Here is a 14,150-nt window from a genome sequence, read left to right as displayed (position 1 = left end):
CGGAATGAAATTATCTAAACCTGGTACACAGTTAGTTTACCTCTTCAGGTCTGTTACACAACATGCCTGAGACGGCAGTAGGAGCAAAGCAGCTGGTGAGGACAGTGGTTACATGCTCAGTATAGCAGAGAGCACACTGACAGATGCAGAGCCCTTCAGAGCAGTGCTAAAGGGGATGCTGGGCATCAGCAGCAGTGCAAGAGATGCCAGTGTGTTATCACAAGGTCTGGCACTTGCTGAGAGAATTAGGCCATGCTATGGCTAGAGGCAGCCCATGTCAGGTGAGAATACGTGCCAGCCACAGCAAACAGCTCCACTAGATCCCGTTTCAGCTAGCACTAGTCCTTGCTTTCACTCTTGACACATACCCAGCTCTTCCAGGGATGGGACCCCATAGACATCGTCATGGTTTTCCTGGATGTCCACTTTACATGTTTCCATCTGCTGACTTATTACAGTGCTCACTGGCTTCTTGGGGAGCTCCATACGGCTAATGATGGCCTGGAAGCGCTTGTAGGTGAGGGGTGGCTTGTGGCCATTGAGCTCAATTATTCTGGAGATAAAATAAACAAGGTGAAACAACACAGCCTCACTACCACAGACAACACAAGGAAATGACATCCAGACTGGACCCTGCTATCTCTGCTCAAGATAGCCCTTCACTCTGATTACTGAAATCCTTATAGACCTACTTTTCACTTGATGAATCCCTCAAAGGACATTACAATCAGCCAAACAAAATTCTAAAATACATCAGAAGACAAAATATCACATATTTCCACATCTCCACAGGGAAAAAAAAAAACCTCAAAACAGCTCCAGCTGAATCAAACGGAGCATCATATCTGTCTCCTGGAGCTCATCAGACCCTTGTATGAAATCTCTACCTGATTACTGCCTGTCTCCTCAAGGTGGCAAATCCTAGACCTGCATCTGGGTCCCCTGACACCTTGTGATATCCTAATCTGATTCTGACCATACTTCCTTCTTTTCTGACACAGAAGACTCAGCCTGTTAGTGACCCCTCCTCCACCTATCTTGGATGAGACAAATCCCAGTTTGCATCGCTGCTCTCTCCCTGTGATTAGAGAGATCACTATCCTCCCTCCATACCATAAGGTCACGAGCAGCCCGGTCTCATGGTATTGACCTGTGTCAGATCACACTATGGAAAAAGATAGTCAAGGTTCTCCATTCCTCTACTTCATCAAGCATCCACAGCCTGCTGGAGCCACGCAGTCTTATTTTTCCTGGGACAGAGAACTTTGAGAGGCCCCCTGGGCACGGTAAACTTCCCCAGGCTGAAAGACACCATTTTTAACCCCTCTCCTGCAGGATTGGAAGGAGTTAACAGCAAAGCCGACAGCATAGGGATCGCCAGCATTACATAAAGCGGAGGCAGGCAACCCCACGGCTCACACAGGAGCCGCAGCACAGCAGCCTTCCCCACCCATTACAATCAACAGCTTACGCAAGGGGCCGGGCTTAGGGCCGAGTGTTCGGGCGGCGCCATGTGCCGCCCGTTCCCGCGGGGCCGCACGTGTGGCGGGGCGGAGCGACACGCCGGGCCGGGGCTCCCGCACGTGTGCTCCGCGGTGACCCGGCTCCGAGGCACCGGCCGCAGCCAGCCCGCCCGCACTGCCGGCCAGGGAAGCGCAGCCTGCCCCACGGGCAGCACGGCCGAACAGATTAACAATGGAACCTCCTGCAGCTTCCTCCCTGTTTTCTGCTTTAAGCTGTAAACACTGGGAGATAAAGACATTAACGAACAGGGCAAGGAGGGAGGGAAGGCCATCGGGATGTGCACAGCACTCTGACATAGACGTAGCCACAGAGACAGATATATTTGCATTTGCCTTACAGCCAACACGTTCTGTCCTGCATCACCACCAGAATGCATCTCCTCTGCTTTCCTGCGTGTGCTTTTTTGGCTGTCTCCACATCCCACCCCAGACATGGCAAGAAATGACAGAACTCATCACCCACCACACTCTTCTCTGTGGCTGCTTTGTGAGTCCCCAAACAAGACCAGCCAAAGATCCACAGAAAAATCAGTGTTTCCACTGGATGCGAAGTGAGATATTTCCAGTTACAGCACTCTAGAGAGGCTCACTTGTTTCCATAGGAATTCAGAGCTTGGAAGAGAAAATGTGACAAAGCTGCACCATGTTTGCCCTGAGGTGCTTGTGACAGGGGCAGGGAAGCTACTTCCTTCACACTGCCTCTTTTTTCAGTCCTGCTAAAGCTGCCGTTGAGTCTGAGATCCACATCGCTGTACAAGATCCACAGCGGACAGCTGGCTACTTGGAGCAAACCACTGTGACTAGCAGATGGATGCTAGTGTCTGTGCTTCAAATCCTCAAGGATGTGAATATGAGTGAAGTTACCTAGTACCACTCCTGAATTCCTGAAGACTTATTGGATAGGGGACACAAATACTATGAGAGGACTAGGACAAGTTGCACATTTCACGGCACCTGACACTGGCATTATGCACTAAATCTGGACCTTTCACTGTATTGCCAGGAAAAGAAGTATTGAATACTGGATATTGCACAATATGGGATATTATACTACACTTACTGGGTATTGTAGTACTGTTCAGGCCTTCTGTACAAAAAATTGTACAGGAAGCTCCCCAAGCAGGGGTCCTTTCCTTCCTCATATTGACCTTCTAATCCAGGCCACACACTTTCACATAACTTTCAATGACAAATAAAGGGAGGCCCCTCCCCAGGATTTAATACTCCCAATTCACCCATCTCCCCCAGCCCAATTTGCCACATGCAGCAGTTGTTCTAGCTTTCTTGAAGTGGAACAGAGAACCACTGTATTCATCACACAGAACCTTACCTTAATTAGTGAGCACACCCAAAACTGGCTGGGCTACCAAACTCGCAATATGTTGCCCAGCACTATCTGACAGTAGTAACTGATGCCAGAAGTTATGAAGGTCTGTTTGACCATCAGTCACACTTCACCTCAGGAAAGCAGGCAACCCAAACCTGACCAAACAATTCCAGCACTGCCATGATTAAAAGGTATCCTATAGTCAGTCACCTGTGACAGCAGAGTGTCTGCAGACTCAAATTCACGCCCTCACAGGTGTCAGCTTCTGAATCATCTCCACAGCAGTGCCCCTGCAGGATGGCTAATGGGCTCAGGAAAGCTGCTGGCCTCAAACACCTGACACCTCAGCTGGCTTGCAAATGACAAGGCTGGGTTCTGGCAAGGGACTGAATGTGCTCCCCCGCTTCCTTGCAGGAGGAAGAGCTGGCTGCCAGCGCTCGGCATGCAGGCTGCCCAAGGCAGCCCAGTACCAATTCACGCGGACTGTGTCGTTAGCCTTGCCAGCTTATGCAATTGCTCTGATCCAAATCCCCGCTGCAGAGAGCTCATGGAGGGCTCTGTCTAGTAGAACAAGGGGTATTTCTACGGATTCAGAGAGGAGATGGAGAGATAAACAACTGGTCTGTCCATCCAACAGATGCTGAACAAAGAACAAGCGGTTCAACTTCCGCAGAAACACATACTGAGAAGATGAGAGATGAAGAAGTGACTTGATGACAGGCTGGGTATCAGCAGTGGGGGAAAACACCTGACACCAGAGCACCATGCAAGACAGGAGAGGATAGCAAGATGTGGCAGGCAGAAATTTGAGTAAACCTTCTTGGAAATAACCCACCTTTTTGGCACAGTGTACTGAACTGCAGAAGCAGGAAGGCACGCACACCTCCCCACGCTCGGCTCATTTAAGTTCGCACGTGCTCCTATGAGAACACATTCTACACTCATTTCAGCCTTAGCCTTGGGCATTTGAGGAAAAGGTGATCCTGATGTATGCTACAAACACACAAGATCACAGTGTTCTTTTCTGACCTAACCCACTCCTGCTGAACAACCCAGCCTGCCTGGGATTACAGAACCCACAGTGCTGACCATAAGTAAACACACTACAAAGGATTTAGATCTTAAGGAGGAGAAAATGGGCAGATCCAGGGAAGAGACAAAACAACCTGTCACCTGGAAGTTGTCAGACAGAATAACTGTCAAGTAAAGGCTTATGAACAGGCTAAGCTGATACCCAAGAAATTATCTTTTCTGCCTGACTTCTACAATCTGAACATTTCTCAGCTTGATTGGGATTTCCCAGATTTTCTCAGGAGTATTCACCAGCACTGATGTTAATTTTCTACACCCCTCTCCTTGTTTTGGGGAAGAGGAGGTGATAGATGCTCTGATAATTACACAGGTATGCTGGCAGTGCCAACAAGAGGCAAACTGTAATCTTCCTACTGGGTAAAACTGGTCGAATTCACAAGTTAACTGAACAGGCTCTTGGCAAATGTTTAAAATAAGCTGGTGAAGGTGGTACCAGGAACACACTGCAGGGGATAAGAGAAGTGCTGGATTCATTTATGTAGGAGTGAAAGATTAGTCTAAATTGTTTGAAACTGGGCTGACAATCTTGTCAGAAACCTGATTAAAGAAAGATGAGAAGTAGGATGCCACCACCAGGTATTATTACCACCTGCTAATTATGCAGGAAAAACATTAGGGTGAGCAGAGGGACAACACACACCAAGAGTTAGAAGCTGGAAGCAGAGATAGTCTGAGACTTCCAGGAGAAATACAGTATCAAAAACTGTATTACCACCTGCTGAGAAATCTCAGAGATGCCAAGAACCAAGAAATGTCAGAGTAACTGGACACCTCAAGTACATCCACACAGACTGGGCATCTATCACACCCCATCACCTGCCAAAACCCAGTTTTCAAGTTGCCATAAATGACTGCTTCATGAAACAAGAAATCAAGAACCCACAAGAAATGTTAATTCATTATTTAGTCTTAGACAATGCTAAGGTATAGCTGAAAATGTTAGTTATCACTTGCCTGCTCTGTGACTTTAGCATGCATCAATTTAACACCCTTCCAGGAGCAACAATATCATACAGATCTGAAAAGCTATTTCAGAAAGATCACAAGAGTCAAAACAATTAAAGAATAGCATCAGCTAAGACAACAGAGGCAGAATCTTTTGGGAAAATGAAGACAAAGACAAACCCACCAAACTTTGGTGAGTTAAATTAAAAACCACAGCCTTCTTGCATCTCCTAATCGAAATCAAAGTTTGAGAAACTTTTTTTAAAAAGCATAAGGAGTAAAAAAAAAAATCTAACCAAAACCATCACATTTACAGATATTCCAAGATATTTACAGGCCCAAGAGGTGATAAACTCATTAAAGAGGGACTGTAAGAGCACAAGAAAATCCCTGCATATATTTCTGCAGGTGTATTCACAATGGAGGTATCTAGGGAGGTTATGACTCTTGGTTTTTTTAAAGAAAATGTTATCAGATGCTGTGACAGATTGAGAGAACAGGAAAAAGTGCCTGGTGGAAAAACGTGCACAAAACAATCTGCTATGCTTGAAAAGCTTGCCAGGGCCACCAAATATTCACCCAGAAATTGTAACTGTCCAAATACTATGGGGGAAAAAAGAGAGCAAATACCACTCCTGATTTTAAAAGCATTTCAGGGGCATCAGAGGGACAAATGAACAGACTGATGTGACCATTAGGCAGATGGGTAGAAAACACTAATGGAAACAGTGAATGCATGGATATATGCAATATATTGGAGGGTTAATTTGGCCTTGGTAAAAGGGAAGCTGTGCCTGAAAATCTATTAGAGGCATTTGAGCCTGGGGCAAAGGAGTCAATATATCCTCTGTGAATTTTGAGAAATTTCATTCAGATCCCTCAATAAAAAAATTTAAAGAAACCACAATAATTTGCAATAAAGAAAAAGGTCCATGCAGACAGAAAATTTTCATTTACAGAATTAGAGAAGGAATCTATTTTTCGAACAGGAAGAGAAATCCTACACAGAGCTGAGTTAGGGCTTATGCTGCTCAATATTTTTTACAAAGTATCTGGGAAGGGACAAAAAAGAGCATGATGATAAAGATACTGACGCAATAAGCATCTGGGATAGCTAAAGATAAAAGGCAACTTAACAATTTCCCTATATACCACATAACCAGCTGCCAAAAATATCAGATGAAATTGCAGTATTGGTCATGTTGTTTCTCCATATGCAATCCTAAACTTATTTATACAGTAGCAGCCTCTCAAATAGCTACGACCATTCTGGAAGGAAGCCCTGAGACATCAGTTCAATGTTTAGCAGCACTCAGAAAAATCAGAAATAATGCTACTGTTAGGAAAAGACAGGACACATTATAGCACTCTAAAAATCTATGTTGCTTCTACATTTTGCACACTTGTTGTCACTTTCACCACTGCTCTCCACCTCTAGAAATACCTGGAAGTATAAAGAAAGGTGATAAAATAAGAGAACAGATTCCACCTGAAACTCTCCACTTTGAAAAAGACATAGGTGACGTGAAGAAGAATGTGATGGCCACTGACACTGGAGGGGTGAGGATGTAATAAACTTTGGTAATAAACATGGTATTCTAATGCAGAATTAGAAAACAGCACCTGCTCACAAGACAGGTTCAAGAATCCTTCTCACTCCAGGGACAAATATTTCCACACAGTGTGTGCTAACTGCAAAGCTCCTTCCCATAGGAAATTATGGATGTTAAAGATTTATAGGAGAAAATATACATTCAGCATTACTGGCACAAGTCACATCAGAAAGAAAAGGGAAAAAGAGGGAGAAAGAAAAAAAAGCAAGCAACCTGTAAGAATAGTTCTAAAACACAGTACTGACTTTGAAGTCAAGCATACCTTAGAGTCTTAGCTGAAAGACTGTCACCACCATTTAAAATCACATGTATATAGAGGGATTATACATATAAGTAAACATATAAAAACTCAACATCAAAACAACAAACATAGCAAACATACAACAAAGACAAAGCATTCAGGTTTTAGAAAAAGGAAAGTTTGTTCCAATCTACCTTGTTTTACTTCTTCCAGCTGTCCTGATACATCCATCAGTTAAAAGCCCTGCTTTCATAACCTGTTTGAGACAACAGCTCAACTACCTTTATTACAATGAAGCAAAAAAAAAAAAAAGCAATCCATACATTGAGGACATGCTCAAGGAGAGCAATCAATAGGACACAGCTGAGCAAATTAACTGCCACTCAAGTACAAAGTTTAATAAGCTTGAGGCAACACCTTTCTGTACATTCACGTCACTGTCAGCACTTTGACGTGTTCTAATCAAAGCGGAGTGTGCCAAGTAATCCTTACGGGCTCACTCAGGATGACAGTATCAGTGTAATGGAACAGACTGAAGTCTTTCCAGACAGGACAATCCCAGCCTAGCCCTGACAGCACCTCTGCCCTTTCTCTGCCCGTACCTGTCCAGGTCATAGAGGGTGTGGGAGTTCTCTATCACCACCTCCACACCAGCCTCCTTGGCCAGTTTGACGATAGCTGCATCCCTCTCCTTTCCAAACGGCTCCGAGTCATATTCAAAGGTGAGACGAGTGACTCCCCATTCCTGCAAGAAAAACAATACACCCAGCTGTCAAACAGAAGACTATTCCCAACCAACACAGTTACAAATGAAGATTTCAGAATTCCTGAGCAATTTAAAGTTCTGGAAGCTTTGAGAGTGTTGCTGTGAGTAACAGCAATCTGAATTTGACATAAGAAAAGAAGCAACAATTTTATCAGCTTTGGCAAACATCAGATCTGCTATGCAAATTTGTACAGTCAGGTTTAAAACACATCAGAGGAGGTTCAGTTCTTATCTATTACTGTTCTTAGATTTCAGCTCAGTTCCTGAGCCCTACCAATAACACGTTTTGCTGCACATGCTGTCCTGAAGTAACCTTACCATCCTCTTCCAGCATTTGCAGAAAAAGCATTTCAGAAAGCTCTTCCAACAGAAGTTCTGCTCAATCCCCCGTGTTTCTATGTGGCAACATTAAGTAAAATCAATACAGACTAAATTTTCCCTGCTATCTCTTTAAAGACATCACATAATAGGAAACCAATATCCATCCCAAACAGAAAGAAACAGGAAATTGCAGGACATAGGACAGCAACTGAGTGAACTTTTCTGGTGTGCCCAGTAGGGTATGATACTACAATTCAGATTTAAAGTCCCGTCTTTCTGGAGTTATTTTAGAACTCTAGAATTATAGAATGGTTGGAGCTGGGAGGAACCTTAAGGATCACTTAGTTCCACCCTCCCCAGTCAAGCCATGCATTTATCTTCATAGCTTTAATAGATCCCTCACCAATTACATGGCATAGGCCTTATGAAAGAGCACTCAGACTCTTCCAGGCTTTTCTAGAGCACAGATTGTTCTCAAAGTCTATGGCCTAGTTTTCCTCAGAAAATGAATCCTATGAGAAGAGGTTTAATGGTTTCCACAGCGACCTTCCCAAGACATCCATCAAGCAGAGCAGCAGCCCACAGATTTGTTTAGCAAACACAACCAGAAATCTACAGACATTTAAAAAACACCCTGACACAACTAAGAACCACAATTCTCCAAGTGAGAGAGTCTAAATCACCCCTGTATATACAGGAGACTTTTCTACCTGCCAAACAGAAGCAAAGCACAAAGAACAAATGTGGTAGTTCCCTGAAGACCATTAAAAATAATGCCAAATATGGGGAAGGGGATTTTGAAGCAGAAAACAACTGTATGAGCCATCTACATTTCTAAACGTGCAGGCTCAAGCCCAAAATAATTTCAGGAAGGACAGAGAAATTAACAAGTTATATACCAATAAATGTACATCTTAAAGAGATCCTCCACCCATTTTTCAAAGTAAGAACATGACAGCATCCATAACTCAGAGCAGGGGTCAGACAGACATTCCAGGCCCTGCCCTGCTCCTACATGATTTAACAGTTTAATTTTAAACTTTTCTTTCTTCTATAAGAAAGCCAGGAGCAACTGGAGGACTTGGAAAAGACGGTTTTGGTCTCAAAGAAATACACATTACTATCTTGAAAGAATGGAATAAAAAGCCATTAGGCTCACAGGTATTTTAGGTAAGCAGCCAACACTTTAAATTAAGGTATTTCCTACAGTTTTGAGAAGGCCACTGCTCTATGTGATGCAGCAGTACACAGGAAGCAGAGCACAACCAAACAGAAAATCTGTTACCTCTATGACAGTAAATTGCTGCAGATATACAAATGAAAAGTCATGACTGCTGATTTGCCTCTTAGTATCTAACCTAGAGCAAAGAAAAACTGTAGGGGAAAAAGCACCAAAGGAACTGTGAAAACACTTCAGTGAACAAACAGCGCACTTTTATAGAAGAGGTAAAACTACAGATGTTTATGCAGAAGTGAGACAAAAAACTTCTGCACAAGTTAACACACTGCTAACTAGTACACTTGTCATAGTATCCATACACAGCAGTGCCTTTGTGGTGACTGGTAATGACAACATAGCTCAGCTACCGGCAGAGAGAGCAGAAATTACATTAGGCCCAAATATTGCAGTAGCAAGTGTGACATAACTCTCCTCTTCACAAATGCTGACAGCAAGGCACGAGCTGCTGCTAATTCTGTGTTCAGTGCAGCAGCTCTGGAGAGGCCTCAATCCCTACCAAAGCTATATACTTATCATGTAAGAGCATCAGCTTCCCTCCACACCTTTTTCAGCTCTGTTACAGAACTCCTGAGATACTCATCAGCTCACCTACCCAGACAAAACAGACTGCAGCAAAAAGCAGTTCTGGCTGATTACACAACCAATGTCTCCAAACTTCAGAGTCTGCCAACTAGTTTTTGTTCTTCAACCAATTGAGCATTTTTCTCTGATAAAGTTTTAATTATTCTCTGAATACCCTGAACTAAAGAGGGCATGAACTACTGTTAGCTGGAACTTACTTGCAGATCAAAAGATAAAAATCCAGACTCTGAAAAGGCTAAAAGCAGCACATAGTCTGTGTCACATGTTAAGATGCAGAAGCCAAAATAAGTATCAGTGCCCCTTCTCATCTGCAGAGTCCAGTTCCACCCCAGTACTAACTGCCCTCCTCCAGAAAGTACACATCAGAACCATTTACACAAGGAGGGTACATATTCAAGTTCACCACTCCTCCTCTGGCAGCTGTCTGCAGTAGCATTTGGGGGACACTAGTTCTGTCAACCATACAAGGCACAGCCCACATGACACCCCCAACTCATACAACTATTAAGAGCCATATTTTTTTTCATTTAGTTTTGTAACACCATCAAAGACATTGTCAAAAAGCTTCAAGGACCTTAAGAAATACAATCTTAGAACAGGATGGCGAAGAATGACACTGTATGAGAAGCCCTGATATTCAAGGAGATGCTCTTGTTAGCCCTGACATCTGCAGCACTGACATATCATATTAGAAATGTGCCTCAATGATCCATTATTGATCACCAAGGTAACTGCATATTCCTAAACAGTACATCAGCAGGAAGCTTGGACCCAAGCTATATCCTGCTGCTGAGATGACTAAACTGCAGTCTTGAACAGAAAAAGAAAAGGATGGTCAGCTAACATAAAAGCTCCTGAATATTGAAATTTTAACACAAAATCCTACTTGCAATTCACATACAGATCAGTGAACTTTCTTTTGTTGTCTGTAGTCTATGGACACAGCAGTCTTCCTAAGTAAAAAAGTGCAATAAGCAAATTGCCACTAGGGAAGAAGCTCTCACCAAAGAAGGGTCACAGTGTGTCACAATGCAGCCCTGTGAGAGGTGACTTCAACAAAGTTCAAGATCACCATCCAAAACCAGAAGCTTGGGCACCCTGATAGTAGGTTACACTCTATAACTACATTTCTTTGCAAGTCTGAGTTCAGGTGCAGATCTGGCTCCCAAGCTGTTCCTCATAGATAGTAGTTAGTTAGTTGTAGTTAAGGAGGAAAGTTTGTTATAGTGAAGAACTAGTTATAGTTAAAGATATGCTGAGGGAATCACCAATCATTAGGGAGTGAAAGCAAGTTTAGCACCAAGTCACCAATTTTTCTTTGTTATGCTCCAAAAAATTACTCTCTTACTTTAAAGAGTCTTGGGAAGACATCTGTTGGCTGCCCTCGCACGACAAACAAGCGAGAGTTCAGTTTCCTTAAGCTGTTATCCAGATCTTCCAGGGACTGGAGAAGAAATCTGCAGAGAAGAAACAACAGCAGTTAGTGTCAGCTAAAAGGCAAATGAGAATTTGCATGGAACTCCAGCAAACCTGCAGCACCAAATGAAGCTGTAAGTTTGGACAAGAACCAGAAAACAAGAATTCATATTTACCTCTGGTCTGTCTAACAACTTTTATGAGATTGCAGCACCAGCCAGCTCTCATTCACTCACATGTAATTTGTGCTTGTCCAGATCCACGAGGCTTCCAGGATGTTCTTTTTACTGCAACCCACTTCCCACATTCTCCCTCGGAGGTGGGAGAACACCCTTGTCAGTTCTTGTCTCCACATTACATGGAGAAAGCATAAACCATGTAATTCCCTACTGTATGTTCTTTCACAGGTTTTGGGGCAAAAAGGGATGTTGCATATGAAGAACAATTTTGATGCATTACTTCAAAGAAAGTAATGAAATACTGCAAGAACTGTGCAAGTTTTAGTTCTAGCTATAAATACACCATGTCACAGCAGAGAAATGTACTCTCCCAGCTCATCAGTAGCACAAGACTGAGCACCAAGATCTCCCGAGGCAAGAATCATCTGTACTTTGAATAATTGCAAAGAGAACTGCAATTCACCTTGCACCATGAAGGCACAGAGATGAGAGCATACCAAAACATTCTTCTATTCCCTCTCACCCCAAAACTCTAAAAAGCCATGTAAGTGCTTTCTGCATTTAATGGTATGTCTTACTGACTCCCCACTAAGCTATAAACCACCAAATATATAACATTTGCTTTCCCAGTCACACATCACCCCATCTACAGAATCACTTCACTTTGTTTTATTTAACTCTGCAAAAGACACTAGCTTTAAAACTTTAATGTCTCCTCAGCACCTGGCACTGCTGGCACACCCAGAACCCTTTGTAAGTGAGCCTGCCAACCCTTACCTTTCCCTCTGTCCTCCACGCCCACAGTGCAGTGTGATCTGCCAGAACCCCTCTGCTCCCTAAAGACCCCCCACAGCCAGGGAAAGCCAAGCTACTACAGCTGCACTGCAAAGAGGCACCTTCTCTCTCCTCAGCTGCGCTGCCCACAATGTGAACTGTGAGCTTCCAGATACAGCAAGTCAGCTCTGCACTTCTGCAGGGAGAAAAGGGTGCAGGGTTCAAAAAGAAGGGCACTCTATGAGAAAGGAGAACACCCAGAACCAGGTCCAGGTAACCTAAACAAACCACTCCGTGAGCCCCAGCCCACTTTCCATTTATTACGCACGAGCATCAACTGCCCGAGGTGTTCTAAAAACTTTAACAAGCATTAATTAGTCCTATATGGCTCACACATGCTGTGCAGTTAAATAACATAAGTTTTTCAACACGATAAATTTGTGAGAACTAGGTAAAACATAAGCATTTGCCTTTGAAGAACAGAACACTGAATACAAATATCTGGATTAAAAAAAATTAGCAAAAACAAACCCAAAGCTCACAATGGGAATGAATGGGATTTTGGCCAACATAAGTAACTTGCTAATACGTTTTTTGTCTAACAGCCAGTGGCAGTCATTTCTGACTTCTGCAGTAGTTCCACACCTCCAAGAAAGCATTATTTTTAAGAACTTTGCTTGCTCATATATTCCATGATTACAACATAAAGAAGACTCCTAACTGTTTCCCTCCCTTTGCAATGTTGGTGGAAACAAACAAGGATTAAACAGATCAGGAATTAATCTGTTGTGCCACCACTTTGGTTCTTCCAAATGAGGGCAGTCAGTAACAACAGCAGCACATGAAAGGCATTCCTGTCTGCTGCTGCCTGCAGAAAGTCTGGCCTATGGAAAGATCAATTCAGATTCCTATAACAGAATTCACAATTTTCTGCACTTTGAATGACTACATTCAAGTAACTTCTGCACATTTACAATTTTTATGCCATTGTCTGCTGTGGGATTCTAGAAACATACAGATATGACCCCTACAATCCCATGCCTTGAAATGAAGCTAAGGTGCACAGTAGAGGCAATCAATTACAACTCCAGTTTCCCCAGTGCACAGCCACGTGACATTTCCAAAAGCTCTCAAAGCATCTTTAGCCGGGTGGTTGTCTGTCGACTTCCTCTGAGGGATTAGTGGGAGACCTGCTTCACTTCTACGCAGGGGAGTCTTGCCCGGGAGAATCCCTATCTGGACTGGGGCTCCAAATATTTAGGCTGCTGAGACCTGCCACAACAGCATTATGTAATGTTAATGGCTACAGGTACGTGAGGTCTTGATCTTTGCACAGACGTGACTCATGCTATACATTTTTCTATTTGCAGAGACGAGGAAAAGCCCATTCAGCTTCACCTCTAGTTTCTCAGCAGCAGCCGACGTGCATTTCCCTAAACCCGGAGCGACGGAGGCCGGAGCTGCGTGCGCACATGCCTACGCGCGCCCGGCAGCCCAAGGGCAGAGGGGAGGCGCGCCGCAGCCGCGAAGCCCAGCATTCTTTGCCCTCGCCTCTACATTCAGGCAAAAGGGTTTCCCAAAGCTAAGTGTCCATCTGTTGCTGCTCTCATGCACCCGCCCCGCTGATAAAGTCTAATGACATTATATAAAGTTGAAGGCATCCTCCCACACAGGCAGGCAGCATCGCTGAGAAAACCGCGCCGAGGCCAAGCGGACAAGGCACAGCCGCTCTCCTGCAGGAGGGCCGGGGAAGCACTAAGTGGGCCCGACACGGAAGCGGGTGCTGCTGCGGCCCCACCGACATGGCCCACATCGCTCCGGTGCCGCGGGAGCCTCGTCCCGCACGGTCCCACCCGCGGCCCGCAGGCCCGGTGCCACTCACCGCCAGCGGTTGATGCCCACGGCGGAGGAGGCGGCGAACCAGGGGTCCAGGATATAGATGCAGCGGAGGGACGTGGCGTCCCGCAGCGCTTCCTGCAGCGCCGGGTTGTCGTGGAGCCGCAGCCCGCGGCGGAACCAGTGCACGGAGCGGCACAGGGCCGGCGCCGGGCCCAGCGCGGCCGCCGCCGCCGCCATCGCCGCCGCCCGAGCCGCGGTGCCGCCCCGCCCCGCCGCGTGACTGGCGCGCGCG

The 14,150-nt window shown here is 44.7% G+C and overlaps 1 protein-coding gene and 1 long non-coding RNA gene across 3 annotated transcripts in view; one reads left to right on the top strand and one right to left on the bottom strand.

Moving 5' to 3' along the window:
- The window catches only part of LOC141729362 (uncharacterized), a 20,306-nt gene extending 13,212 nt beyond the window's left edge, over nt 1-7,094 (top strand). Inside the window, exon 2 of the long non-coding RNA XR_012580831.1 lies at nt 1,864-7,094. This is a non-coding gene — a long non-coding RNA (uncharacterized LOC141729362). The remainder of the gene's footprint in view (nt 1-1,863) is intronic.
- Nucleotides 1-14,150, bottom strand: part of CRY2 (cryptochrome circadian regulator 2) — a 22,597-nt gene extending 8,447 nt beyond the window's left edge. For both annotated transcript variants that reach the window (XM_074543049.1, XM_074543050.1), the window contains exons 1-4: nt 13,902-14,150; nt 10,999-11,107; nt 7,344-7,486; nt 369-553 (exon numbers count right to left, since the gene is read on the bottom strand). In XM_074543049.1, the coding sequence (XP_074399150.1) occupies nt 369-553; nt 7,344-7,486; nt 10,999-11,107; nt 13,902-14,095 (631 nt within the window). In that variant the 5' untranslated portion in view covers nt 14,096-14,150. The remainder of the gene's footprint in view (nt 1-368; nt 554-7,343; nt 7,487-10,998; nt 11,108-13,901) is intronic.

Source organism: Zonotrichia albicollis, chromosome 6, assembly GCF_047830755.1.
Source record: "Zonotrichia albicollis isolate bZonAlb1 chromosome 6, bZonAlb1.hap1, whole genome shotgun sequence".
In the NCBI taxonomy this organism is placed as follows: Eukaryota; Metazoa; Chordata; class Aves; order Passeriformes; family Passerellidae; genus Zonotrichia; species Zonotrichia albicollis.
The sequence above is the reverse complement of the archived record's forward strand: the minus strand, read 5'-3'. Positions and strand labels throughout refer to the sequence as shown.